Source organism: Dicentrarchus labrax, unplaced genomic scaffold (genome assembly GCF_905237075.1).
Source record: "Dicentrarchus labrax unplaced genomic scaffold, dlabrax2021, whole genome shotgun sequence".
NCBI classification, from domain to species: Eukaryota; Metazoa; Chordata; class Actinopteri; family Moronidae; genus Dicentrarchus; species Dicentrarchus labrax.
Genome location: NW_026136711.1, coordinates 30853840 through 30867666, shown reverse-complemented (window position 1 = coordinate 30867666; position 13827 = coordinate 30853840). Strand labels below are relative to the sequence as shown.

The following is a 13827-nucleotide window of genomic DNA, read 5'->3' as shown; positions in this document are numbered from 1 at the left end:
ACAATATATCCTCCTAAATGTTTCACACTGGAGCTTTAAGAACGTACATTAATACAACCATTATCATTTTATATAAACGTCTCAAAGAAAAAGTTAATCATGAAACCAGTTAAAGTGAAAACATGGTTTAAAATCCAAATATTTATGATTAAATAAGCAACAATAATCATTTAAACCTGCAATAACTGATTTTTTGGGGGGCACTTGGTGGCAGTTGAACACAACATTGACATAACAGCTTTTAATTTAATAGGCTGAACATTATTTGATCTGTTTCTTTTAGGTCTGTGTTTGGTTTCTACCACCTCCTGATGAAAATATATGTCTTTAGCTGCTAAATGCTCAACTATGTTCACCAGTTAGTCTCTAACAGTGTCCGTCTGCTGTTTGGTGCCGAGTAGTTAAAGTTTGTTTTTAGAGCTTTTTAACAACCTGTTGTGGTCATAAATGTCACTATGAGAATATAAGAATGATCCAAAATAGACCTACAAATTAGTGGACAAATAAACAATGAGCTGAAACTATAAACACATTGTTCTTATATTGTCATTTGATACATAACATATAATAAAATATTGATTATAGCTGCTTTAAAGTTTGGCGAAAGAAAAACATCTTTACTTATTATTTATTAAGTCTGATAATCTGCTTCATCAACACTCTGAGGATCGATAAAGTCTGAGTGACTCAACAATCAGCCTCACCTGGTTCAAACCAGAGAAAACTGTCAAAACAATAAATACAGAAACCTCTGATGTGAAATAATCTTTATCTTTGGGAGAAAGTCGTGTGTCTGTGATCGTTCACAGTAAAAAGCTCGTTGAGGAAAAGCGTTTTATTGTTTCGTTGTTGTTTGTTTTATTCGTCTGTTTGTAGTGGAGATGTACAGATGTTGCTGCCTGAACATCTGGAGCATCAGCACTGTAAATGTGAAGCTGCGTGGGTACAAAATACAGACTTCAGATGGTGGCACCCTCACGTGGAGGAGATACACATTCACACCAAACTGCTTTCTGTGCTTTATAGTTTCTGTCTCCTGTTACCTCACTGTTGTTTTATATAAAGTATCTTATCCTAGATTTTTACTATATATTTTTATATTTTTATTATATTTGATATTGTATTTTTGGATGTATTCTGCATATTGTGTATTCTTTAGATATTTATAGTCATTTGTTGTGATTATTTTAATCTATATTTGCTTAATCTATAATTAACTTGCTGCTGTAACGAAATAATTTCCCCACTAAAAAGTCAAGTATAAATACAAAGTTAATTTAAAACTTATTCATTTATAGGAAAGCCTGACTTGTAATTCTCTGTGTTGTTGTTGTGTTGTTTTATTTATCTTTGAATCTCATAGTTTAACTGTGTTTTGTTTGGTTACTTATATTTTAACTTTGTTGTTTGTATCTAATTCATTTTTGTCAATCACTTTGAAACCTTGCTTAGATAAGTGCTATACCAATAAAGTCATTATCTATCATATCTGTCTATCTACCTATGATTCACACACACACACTTGTTCATAGTTCGGACAGTCCCTGAACGCAGCACGGCCCTCTCACTGTACTCTCCCTTTAAGTGCAGATAAAAGTCAGTTGTGTAATTTGGGTGAAAGGGGAGAAGGAGGAGCTGACTGAATGGGGGACAGCTTTATTTGACAGATCGAAGAGGACTCGGACAGGTACGATGCTCCTGCTGATCCAGCTGATCAGAAACATTATCGATTATTAACATTATAATGAACATTAATGTGTCTTCACTTCAGCTGATATCCAGTCAGAGGGTTTGAATCCTGACTGCAGTGTCCGGGTTGTGTGATCATGTTTGACATTATGTTCTCCAAACACGTTAAAATGACTCTTTACCCGGATGAAAGTGTGTGTGTGTGTGTGTGTGTGTGTGTGTGTGTGTGTGTGTGTGTGTGTGTGTGTGTGTGTGTGAGGTGTTTTTATCTGCCTGTTGTTGAACCTTAAATATAAACATTTATTTTTAAACTATCAGGAAAGGGGAGTTGAGTCTTCCGCTCACTGTGACACACCTCCTCCTGGTTGCTATTGGCGACTCATTTGATAGGCTTTTACACCTTTTATGTAACCTCACTTTACTGCAGTGTCTCTTTTTTATTATTATTTTATTCCCAAACTGTCGCAACTCAAGGGTTCACTTACTCTCCGGAGCTTACACGGTCTTCATCAGTGAGTTCAGTCTGGATCTTACTGCAGTTTGGTCAAATATTCTCACCTCAACATCCACTTTTTTTGGAGTGTGAGTATAAATATAGTCTAATTATATATATATTTGCATTAATATTGATACTTTATATTAATATAATAGTTATTGTACACAAACTGACCACCCAAATATTTTGTGTGCATATTACAAGCAAGTTGTAATTTTGCTTTGTTTAATTAGTTCATAGGCTTCCTGTAGTATTTCTCAAAATATAATAATATAATATATAATATAAATATTTAAAGCTGCAGTTTTTGTGAAAAAGTGAATTTATTAATGATTAATTGAATAGTGGAGATAAATCAGCACGAGGTGAGATATCCCGTCGTTTACTTCCTAGAATAGGTTTAAAGACACTAGAGCCTACATTTCCCATAATGCAACATGATAGCAGTTTGTATGAGACCCTCCCTGCTGAGCAAACACATTTCAAACCCCCACACCTCCACATTGTACTACTTTAAAGTTCACTTAAACTCACTCGGAGGATAACCCAAAAATGTAGACGGACATTGTTGATAAAGTGCTAAATACTATTTGATCTGATGTGTTGATGTCACGATATGTACGGTGGACAGTGAGGGTCACATTAGTCTCAACCAGTGCACATAAAAAAAACACAGCGACGTACGTAAACCTGGCTCTATGCTGTGATTAAGAAGTATTTACCTTAATTTAATTTTCTTTCCAAACCCAGAATTTCCTGCATTAGGAGCTCGGTTGGTGTTAATATTCGATCGTAAACTTGGTGTAATGCCCTTTTAAAAAGTGTGACAGTAAACAGATTATCTCTTTTTGTCAGCTTTTAATCAAAATTATGATTCTGTTTTTTGCTGGTAGGTAATGGACTGAAGTTAGCCAGTATTATTATTTTATTTAATCTGTCAGAGTGAACGTTGAATCTACCTTTTAGCTCATCTGAACCGCACACTTTAAAGGTCCAGTGTGTAACTTTTAGGAGTATTTATTGGCACAAACTGAATATAATATGAGCAGCAGGGGCTGATGGGACACTGAGTTAACATCCCCGATGCATAAACTGAGCTGAGAGCAAATGACGACGTCTGTTTGTGTGTTTTTTTTATGTTTTTAGAGGAGTGAGCAGCGATGGAGCTCATAATGATATCAGGAGGTATTCTGGTTGTTCCCGTCCTCGCCTTCATCACCTCCTTCCTGTTCTGGCCTGGAACGCTGCTGAAAGCCTACAACTGGTAAAGACACAAACAAACATCATAAAACAACAGACTATATTATATTATATCTAAGAAACCCTGTTAATATTAGTTTAGTGTAGCACACAAATGTGAAAATAAAGTTAAAATAAAGTTACTTACTGTCTACTCAGGAGTTTATATATGGAGGCATTATTGACATAAAGTTGTGTAACTGTATCTTCATCCTTAATCAGATTTATAAATGTGTAAAATAATCTGTAAATGTGTCCTGATACTTTGTGAATGTGTACAGAAACGCTGTACAGAGGTAACGTCTTAGCTTTGGCAATACATTGGATTTTATATTTCATTAACCACCAAAAATACCCGTTGTTCTCGCTTGTTTCCTGTGTTTATTAATAAAAGTTCCTCTAAGGTAAACATGAATATAAATACAATTTAATTTTAAATTATTTTTCAATCCAACTGTCTTAAGATAGAAAATTTTAAAAAACTTACAATTTTAGAAAATTCGATTCACTTTTCTGTTATCATTTATCTTATTATTATTATTATTATTATTATTATTATTATTATTATTATTATTATTAAGCCAAATAATCACAAACTCACTACAAGGACATTAGACAAAAGGGAGGAGGTCAAATAAACTATTTAAATATTTACAACTCAAATAAACTAAATATCAGCAGAAGAACTCCTAATCCAGAGAGAGAGAGAGAGAGAGAGAGAGAGAGAGAGAGAGAGAGAGAGAGAGAGTTTTATTATTTTTTTATTTAGTTTTATTTTTGTTTTCAGTTCAGTTCAGTTTATTTTAGTTCAGTTTATTTTAGTTTCCAGAGTGGATTTTGCCTGTTTCAGTTTAGTCTTTTATTGTTTATACAGTTGTTTAATGACAAATTGTTTATAATTTGGCTGTATTAATATTCCCAGACATTATATGTTTGTGTCATAGACACTACTTTTACTTGACAAAAGGACATCCTTCATTTGTAGTGCTACTCTAGCGCCACCCATCCTCTCAGACAGCAGAGTAACTATAACCTGTCCAGACTCCAAGTTGATATTATCTTGCTATTGTAAACATATAATTTAACAGAAAATTGAGTATTTTAAATTCTTTAAATGTTAATTTTGTGAGTGACGGATGTTTCAGCTGTGTAAAACAGGCTGCTGCTGCTTTATTGTGAAGGACTGTTAGTGTGACCTTACCTTCTGGACTTTGTATAAGCTGTAAAAAAAAAAAAAAAAAAAAACTTGCTCATGTTGGCTGCAGATTACAGCTCTCTCTCTCTCTCTCACACACACACACACACACACACACACACACACACAGACCCACCCACACAGTGCTGAGTCACTGTCATATAATGGTCTCTTTGCAGCTGCTTTGTGAATTGAATAAAATGTTACAAAACACTGAAGCATTAAATAAGATTAGAATTTAAATTAGGTAAAGAAACAAAAAAACAATGACTGTATTGTAAACATTGTATTTTCAAGCTTTCTAGTGGCTCAATGGAAGCTAAAGAGGTTGTTTCAACACTTTGACCCAGACTGAAATATGTTGACATTGACTGGATGAACTGATTCTCGCTGACTTTGGTGATCACATTTCCTCTTCCTCTGTTGGCACAACATTTTTATACAGACATTCACGATCCTCCGAGGATGAATCTTAATAACATTGATGATCCTCTAACATTTCATTATCAGGTCAAACTTTAATTGTCCCAAATCTTCCGGTTTACGACTAAATAAATGCAAAACTAATGACATTCCCATCAGCCTCACCTGTACTGTGTTTAATGGTAATTAGCATATGTTGGCATGCTGACATGCTGAACTAACACCTGCTGTTCTGACTCTTGTTCATGTTTAAAACCAAGAATCGTTTTTTGCCCCAAAAGACGCCAATTTCTGTTCATTGATCAGTTTAAAACATTTAATGTCTCAGCAACTGTTGACCAGATTTCAGTGAGATTTATTGATCACATTCCTGCTCTCTGACCCCCTGACCTTTCCTCTAGCGCCCCCCTCAGGACAATCTTTACACTTTAAGACCTGCTGAAATTACAAACATATTAACATCTATATTTAATATTATAGAACCTTATGTGAAGTTGAATTCAATGCTCAGCAGCTACAACCTCCTAACACACAATAATAATATAATAATATTTAATTCTTAAAGATAATAAGTCAACAATAAAGTCCCAATGATCCCGCTGTAATCCTCCACAGGTACTGGCGTCGCAGGCTGGGGCTGGAGGTCCACTACTCTCACAGTGGAAGTTACCGCTTCTGCTATTCCAGCCGCGGGACGCCAGGGGGCGCCACGCCGTCACTGCTGCTGCTGCACGGCTTCTCTGCCACAAAGGACATGTGGCTGCCTGTCGTCAAGGTAAGGCACAGATACAGGGACAGACACAGTTTAGATAGGAAGGGTAGGAAAGACACAGGGAGACACTGTAAAGTAAAGACCTGCTCAGAATTAGTAATCAAAGAATCAATGATCATTTATTTATAATTACACAACAATAATATGGTTTCATCTTCACATAAAAAGACACAGTGTCCATCCACTGACCGCGCTCTGACGGCTCAGAACGAGTACTTGATCCAGGATGTTGAAGGAGCAGGTCTCTGTAAAGATGTGGAGCATCTTTTCATTACAGTTGTGTGTGTGTGTGTGTTTGTTTTCTCCTCCAGTATCTCCCCAGAAACCAGCATGTGGTGTGCGTGGACATGCCGGGGCACGAGGGGACGAGTCGCACCGGGGCAGAGGACTACTGCATTCAGGGCCAGGTCGCCCGAATCCACCAGGTCTGTACGAGTGTGTAACGTGATACAGATTAACAGCCAGGATCAGACGACGTAATATCAGAACTGTAACGTCCCTGAAGTTTGACATTGTCCTCAATGTGTTTTACATTCCTGATCGTAAAGTTTGACTTTTAGCTCCACGTGCTCGATCACCTTTGTGTGTCACACAGGTCAGGAATTACTGTGAGAGATATGGTTTGTTTCTGGTTCAACATGTAATCAGAGAGGTCAACGTTCACCTTTGTTCAGCTTTGCCCTGCAGTCCGACTGATCCCTGTGAGCCGTTCCTATTCCGTCTTCTTGATAATGAGATGTTTAGATAAATCTGCAGTCTGTGAGGACGTGGTTAGCTTAGCATAAAGACTGGAACTGTTTCTTATTGTGGTTCAGTTTCAGCTTCCTGAAGAGGTTTCCAGGTTCTGGTGTTTATACAGAGACGTTTAATTAACACCTCTCTCTCTCTCTCTCTGTCTGTGTCTCAGTTTGTGAAGAGTATCGGTTTGGATAAAAGACCCTTCCACCTGGTCGGGACATCGATGGGTGGGAACGTCGCCGGGGTTTACGCTGCTCATCACCCTGCTGACCTGTGCAGCGCCACCTTGATTTGCCCGGCGGGTAAACTCAGCAGATGTTTCCCTCCAGGATTCAAACCTGAGACCTGTTTCATGAAGCACAATGACTCATCCTCCTCCTCCTCCTCCTCCTCCTCCTCCCTCCTCCTCTCTGTCTTCCAGGTCTGGTTTATCCCACAGACTCTGAGTTCATCAGTCGTCTCAGGGAGCTGGAGAAGACTGAGATGAAGGACTCGATCCCTCTGATCCCCACCACCCATCAGGAGCTGGAGGACATGCTGAAACTCTGCTGCTACACCCCCCTCAACCTCCCCCAGCAGGTACAGAGCAGCACGACCTCGACTACAATCCAGATCGAGACACTTTTAAGGTTTTAGTAATAAGAGAGTTTGGGGAATATCTATTGATACGAGTGAGTGTGTGTGTGTGTGTTGTCAGGTCCTGCGAGGTCTCCTTGCCAACAGGATGCCCAACAATGGTTTCTATAAAGAAGGTCAGTCTTTACTGTGACCTCCTTCTTCTCTTCTCTCCTCTCTCCCTCTGTTGCATTATATAACCATAATCTAAAGGTGAGGCTTATTCTTTTAATTAATACCTACAATAAGCTCTCAGATAATGGGTGAACATTCATTCAGCTCCTTGAAGCCTTCTTGTCTTCTGATCTGTTTTAATTTTCCTGTTATTACAAATTCAGCACCTCCTCTTTGTTGTTTGATAAATTCAGTATAATTAAATTTCCTCAGCACTAATGTAATCAGTCGAACAGTCAAACTCAACCACTCTGCACTAATACTGTTTTCTTTTGTTAATTCATTTGTTTTTCTATTATGCTGCTTTTTCCAATTGCTGTCAGTGAATTTTGGTTTCACATTAAAAACCTTTTCAGCAGCTCAAAGAAAATAATCCTCCACTTCTCTGGTTGGCTTTTAATTTATAACTTTAACTTATAACTCTCTCTGAAGTCTAGTGTCCGCTTTCTGGAAGCTGCTGCAGATCCAAAATAAAGAATAATGAAGAATAATGAAGTGTGGCAGCATCTTAGTAGAAGTGATTTCAGTTAATTAATTAGTGAATGAAATCAGAGCAGAATGGTGTGTACGGTCTGGTTGTACTGATTTAATTAGTGCTGTGAAAATGGTCATTTATAGTGAATTCACAATTACAAACATTATAGTACAGCCGTCATCTGAGACTCTTCCATTTCAATACCAGCTGTGAGAATTACACTTTAAATTCTGGGAAAGTGTAATTTTATGCCATGTTGTGGTTTTAATTGTGGCAATATTTCAGGAACGCCTCAAGGTCACTGTGACCATGACTCAATATCTGATGACCTTATTTCACAAATGGTCAGACAATGAATTGGTAACAAAGGTCAAAATAGGTTTTTATTCATTTATTCATGAGTGAATTTGGCAATTTCCATATTTCATTTTACACACGCATTTAAAAAGAGAAAACAATATTCTACAAGATTACATCTTTACATAGTAATCGAGTACATGTGTAAAGTATATTCACTGGAATCATACAATCATCAATATAGTGTTAACTTCCATCTAGCCAAAAAAAAAAATACACTTTATACCTTTTTATATTATACAGTGTGAATCTAAACAAACTGCAACTTGACTGGTTTGTCGGAGGCAAACAGCCGCCTGGTTTCTCTGGTTTATGTCAGCTTAAAAGTGGATTGTTCTTTTTGTTCATTGTGTGTGTGTGTGTGTGTGTGCGCGTGGTGTTCAGTATTCATGGAGATTGTCGGGGAGAAGTCTCGTCACTCGCTGCAGGAAAACTTACACCTGATCACATCACCTGTGCAGGTCATCTGGGGGAAGGAAGACCAGGTACAAATGAGTCATATTTGGTTTTTAATGATCATTTAAATACTAAAAAAATGTTCAAGAAAAAAAAGGCCCAACTGTATTTGTTATATTGATCCATTCTCAGGTGGTGGACGTGTCGGGGGCGGCGGTGCTGAAGACGTCGCTCCCGAGCTGCCAGGTGGAGGTTCTGGATGACTGTGGTCACTCTGTGGCGTTGGAGCGTCCCAGGAAAGCCGCCAACCTCATCATGGACTTCCTGTCTGCGCAGGAAGTCAACGGCGAAAACGCAAAGAAACTTTCCTGAAGAAACTTTTGAACCTCTCGCGATGGATGATGAAGGCGATTATACTCTTTTATAGTTCAATATAAGAGTTTTTCTACAGCAGCATTTACATGTGTGACACTTAAATTAAAGCACAAAAATGGGAACAGACTCAGACTGTCAGATATTCCTGAAGTTTTTACAGACGCAGACTCGATGCAGGAGGCTGTCGTCTCTGTTTTAGAAGTTAATGTTGAATTAAAAACATTCCACGTTGGGATTTTGCACATTTCACTTTCATAAAAAAAAAACTGTATTTCCGTCTGTTGTTTAATGTGAATGGCAGGTGTTTGTTTTTGTGTTGAGTCTCCTGCTGTGAACCAACTGATTATTTAACCTCATATAAACATTTTCAGATTGAGATTCAGAATGAGAAATGTACTGTAAGTGAAAGAGTTGTTGGATTTATTTTACTTTACTAAAAAAAAAGTTTGATGAATGAGATGATTTAATAATTCCAGCTCCTGTACAAAGAGTGTTTTCTGGGCTACAGAAATAAATCTTATGAAGATACTGATTACTATTTCATTGATTGATTGGAAACTTGTGTTGTTTTTACTTTGTAGTAATACACCAACAGACCACCAGGTGGCGACACATCTTTACAACTTTATCAGGAATTACAAAGAGTAAATGATTTAATGAAGTGGATGATTTTATCACTTGTTTTTACTGCAGCTTAGTGTTCAGAACTTTTGTCCACTAAACCATATATTATGACCCAAAGAGGAGAGAGGTTAGCCTAGTATTGTGCTTTGTGATCAATAAGTCATCATTCTTCTTCAGGGGCCCTGAAATTGATGGTGGTTATGACTTATTGATCATAAAGCAAATCACAGCTCTTGTTTAGTCTCACGATACGTCCTTGGATCCAAAGAGCACCTGTTTATTTGATGCCTTCTCTTGTGTAGTAGCACTCTTTAGCCTTATCTACTGGTATTTGCTTCCTCTATAAACTATATATTATATCAAATTCTGAATTATTTTGTTTTTTTTTTAATTTGTGAAACTCTGTTTAGCTTCAGTATGTGTGAAAACATTATCTACACACTAAAAGGTAAAGCTCTGACTTTGTACCAATAGATTTAAGCTTTTATTCCTTCTGCAATGTTGAAATCAAACTTTGAGAAAAATAGTAAGAGTGATAAATTATAACTTAAATTCTGTTTAGTTTAAAGAGCATAACTGGTTAACAGGTTAAAAATCTAAATTACTGAGAACCAAACAGAATAGTTTTATACTAACTGGTGAGAAGAGCATGAAAGACCATTTCTGCAGGAAAGAAATGTTACGTGTACATTTTTATTTTTACTATTTCTAACTTTTCTTTCTAATCTGTATCACAGACTATTTTCCTGGTGGATCTTTATTATTATTATTATTATTATTATTATTATTATTATTATTATTATTTGCTGCATTTTAATCTGACTTCTACGGAGCCCCTAAAGTCCCCAAAAGAGAATATTTTTATCACCTTACGGGCACAAGTTATTAACTTGTGCCCGTAAGATGAGTAACTTGTGCGCACAAGATGATAAAAATATTCTCTTTTGGGGACTTTAGGGGCTCCGTAGAACTTCTGTTTATTGTTTTTAGGAAAATATTGTTTTAATTGTGTGACTTGAATGTTTACATCAAGGCAAATGCTTCAAATGTAAAACTACCTGACAGAAACGAACTGAGTCTGTAGCAGAGTGAACCATCTCACTGTTTTACACCTCTTTGGCACAGCCTGCTTTTTGACGACTGCGCCTGCGCACTGGTTCAAAGTTTCGTACGGAGGCTGAAAGCTTCAAAACACGCGGTCGTCTCCCCGCGTTGATGCAGCTGGTGAGTAAAATGTTCTGACTCTTCGATTTATTAAATATTTTAACAACAACAAACCGCAGTTAGCTGTGAGTTAGCTGTGAGTTAGCTGTGAGTTATTTACCCAACGCTAACAGGTTGACCTCCTGTTAGCTGGTTTTAGCTTCAGGTTGTGCAGCCATACAGTTATTATATAAATATATAAATATAAACAAACATTTATACATATATATAATATATATATATAATGTATATGAGTGTTTGTGTGTCTGTGACTTCACGTTGAATCTGTAGCCGGTAAATAAAACGTGATGTTTAAATGTTCAGCTGCTTTAAGCCCGGAAGGTTAGCGGCTATCTTGTTAGCTCTGTTTATTGTTTGTTTGTTTGTTTGTTTGTTTGTGTGGGGAAATAAACAATGTTCAGTTATTTATGAGGAATTTATGTGAATATATTTGACCCCTCTTGCTGTGTATGTAAGTGGGACAGAGGTGGTTTGATCGTGTGACCTTCATATCCATTAAAACCTCCTTTGTGTTTTATATTTATTAAATTAAGTGAAATATATTTTATATATATTTTATATATTTTATATATATTTTATATATTTTATATATATTTTATATATATTTTATATATTTTATATATATTTTATATATTTTATATTAAAGTCAAAACTGTACAATTAACTCAAACAGTGAACTCTGCAACAAGTTAAAACACAGAGTAGCCTCATCACATATCGTCTCTGAGTGGAGACTTTCATACACATCCTTACAGACTATAATATAATATAATATATAATGTAATATAATATAATATTATATAATATATAATATAATAAAATATTATATTATATTATATATAATATTATATTATATTATATAATAATATAATATAATATAATATAATATATAATATAATAAAATATATAATATATAGTATAATATAATAAAATATAATATATAATATAATATAATATAATATAAAATATATAATATAATATAATAAAATATAATATATAATATAATAATATAATATAATAAAATATAATAATATTATATAATATAATATATTATATAATAAAATATAATATAATAAAATATAATATATAATAAAATATAATATAATATATATATAATCCTGTTAATTTAATTCAGTTCATCAACCTCACACCAATAAACCTACCACTGACCGTCCGAACACACACACACACACACACACACACACACACACACACACACACACACACACACACACACACACACACAGCTGTAGGACTGATGGATATGTGTTTAACCTTCAGTTTGTTTTCCAGTCTGAAGTCAGCTGATCGCCCCGCTGCTCGTCAAACTGTTGGGAGTCCGAGTCTCTGATGCTTTAATATAATGAGACGCTCCGACAAGAAGGACGAACCTTCAGTCTACCAGCGGGTCGTGTTGAAGAACGCCTCGCCCTACCACTACCTGAAGGTCTGCCTGTAAGTCTCTGAGACTGTGTGTCATCTCTACAATCAAATATTATTATATAAATATGTATCCCTAATATCTGCACATGTAAGTAACACTACAGTAACTACACTGTGTGTGTGTGTGTGTGTGTGTGTGTGTGTGTGTGTGTGTGTGTGTGTGTGTGTGTGTGTAGCGTGCTGGAGGATGAGTCAACCAGACTGAGCGCAGTCGAACTGAAGCAGTTCATCATCACAGGTCTGAGGAGTCTGTATGGAGAGGTGAGATCATTAACACTGTCGACGCTTTGACTTTAAACTGACAGAAACAAACATTTGTTTATTATTTTTTATTGTTTTGACAACCGATTAACTGATGTAAATAATTTAAGTTAAAAATGCCACGTCTTGTTATGTGATGGTAAACTGATATTTTGGTTTTGGGTTGTTCAGAGAAAACTTTCTGTTCATTTTAACTACTTTCTAACATTTAGTAAACAAAACGATGAGTCAAATAACATTAGATTATATAATAATAATAATAATAATATAAGATTATAATAATAATATAATCATTAAAAAACACGGAGGTAAAGTTTTTATATTTCTGTGCTTCAAGGTGGGAGCAGCGCTGAACTTTGACCTGTTGAAGTACGATGAAGACACCTTCACTGCTTTACTGCGTGTTTACAGCAGGTGAGTTCAGCAGCAGCAGGATGGGAAGACTTGTTCAATCCTCCTAGACGAGATGCCTTTTCCAAATACATCCATCTGTGTATCTATGTGTGTGTGTTTTCAGGGGTTTGGTGAAGCTGTGGAGCTCCCTCACTCTGCTGGGCTCCTACCAGAATCAGACTTGTGCCTTCAGAGTGTTGCAGGTCAGCAGACTTCACTTTACGTACATTGTCAGAATAATTCACTGAATAAAACACTGAAATCATTGATGAGAGAATCTTTGCAGCGTCACATTACTTCATTATAAGGATTCTCTATAGCTGCAGATATATTTTGAGTTCATAGATGTGAGTATAAATATAAATAAATATACAGGAAGAGGACATTAAAGACTATCTCTCTGTTGTGTCCAACGTCAGGTGTCTCCGTTCCTGCTCGCGCTGACAGGAAACAGTCGAGAGCTGCAGTTGGACTGAAGGAGTTGTTTTTGTTCAGGATGAGTTTCATGTGGAGCAGAATCTTTAATAAACCGCGGCCGTGCCGGTCTTTTCCTCCCTCCTGTCGACTGCTCCACATCGGCCAGCGAGCCTCCCTCACCAAAGCGTTCTCCGCCCGCGACGTGGAGCTGTTCGCCGAGCTCACGGGCGACACCAACCCCCTCCACCTGGACCCGTCATACGCCAGCACCACCTCCTTTGAGACGCCCATCGTCCACGGCGTCCTCATCAACGGCCTGATCTCGGCTGTGCTCGGCACCAGGATGCCCGGCCGCGGCTGCGTCTTCCTGTACCAGGAGATCCGCTTCCCGGCGCCGCTCTACGTCGGCGAGGAGGTGTTGGCCGAGGCCGAGGTCCGCAAGATCAAGATGTCGTTCGCCTTCATCGCCGTGACGTGCTCCGTCAAAGACAAAGTGGTGATGGAGGGGGAGGTGATGGTGA

The 13827-nt window shown here is 36.9% G+C and overlaps 2 protein-coding genes across 3 annotated transcripts; both read left to right on the top strand.

The window, feature by feature from the left end:
- Positions 1-1584: 1584 nt before the first annotated feature.
- On the top strand, positions 1585-9476 carry LOC127371258 (monoacylglycerol lipase abhd6-A). 2 transcript variants are annotated; one of them, XM_051413977.1, is made up of 9 exons: positions 1585-1687; positions 3332-3449; positions 5658-5817; positions 6126-6239; positions 6722-6854; positions 6974-7131; positions 7250-7304; positions 8558-8658; positions 8762-9476. In XM_051413977.1, the coding sequence occupies exons 2-9, from the start codon at positions 3346-3348 to the stop codon at positions 8939-8941; spliced, it is 1005 nt and encodes a 334-aa protein (XP_051269937.1). In that variant the 5' UTR covers positions 1585-1687; positions 3332-3345; the 3' UTR covers positions 8942-9476. The 2 variants fall into 2 exon arrangements, with proteins under 2 accessions (XP_051269937.1, XP_051269935.1); XM_051413975.1 differs by lacking the exon at positions 1585-1687 and adding an exon at positions 2110-2271.
- Positions 9477-10687: 1211 nt separating this feature from the next.
- On the top strand, positions 10688-13514 carry rpp14 (ribonuclease P/MRP 14 subunit). Its single transcript, XM_051413984.1, has 6 exons — positions 10688-10792; positions 12086-12247; positions 12412-12496; positions 12834-12910; positions 13014-13092; positions 13309-13514. The coding sequence occupies exons 2-6, from the start codon at positions 12156-12158 to the stop codon at positions 13363-13365; spliced, it is 390 nt and encodes a 129-aa protein (XP_051269944.1). The 5' UTR covers positions 10688-10792; positions 12086-12155; the 3' UTR covers positions 13366-13514.
- The last annotated feature ends 313 nt before the right edge of the window (positions 13515-13827 follow it).

Excerpts from the sequence above, each read along its gene's own strand:
- LOC127371258 (XM_051413977.1), top strand. The coding sequence starts at position 3,346 with ATGGAGCTCATAATGATATCAGGAGGTATTCTGGTTGTTCCCGTCCTC. Across the intron at positions 6,240-6,721 it reads AGGTCGCCCGAATCCACCAG|TTTGTGAAGAGTATCGGTTT; the intron begins GTCTGTACGAGT and ends TCTGTGTCTCAG. Across the intron at positions 7,132-7,249 it reads CCCTCAACCTCCCCCAGCAG|GTCCTGCGAGGTCTCCTTGC; the intron begins GTACAGAGCAGC and ends GTGTGTTGTCAG.
- rpp14 (XM_051413984.1), top strand. The coding sequence starts at position 12,156 with ATGAGACGCTCCGACAAGAAGGACGAACCTTCAGTCTACCAGCGGGTC. Across the intron at positions 12,248-12,411 it reads CACTACCTGAAGGTCTGCCT|CGTGCTGGAGGATGAGTCAA; the intron begins GTAAGTCTCTGA and ends GTGTGTGTGTAG. Across the intron at positions 12,497-12,833 it reads TGAGGAGTCTGTATGGAGAG|GTGGGAGCAGCGCTGAACTT; the intron begins GTGAGATCATTA and ends CTGTGCTTCAAG.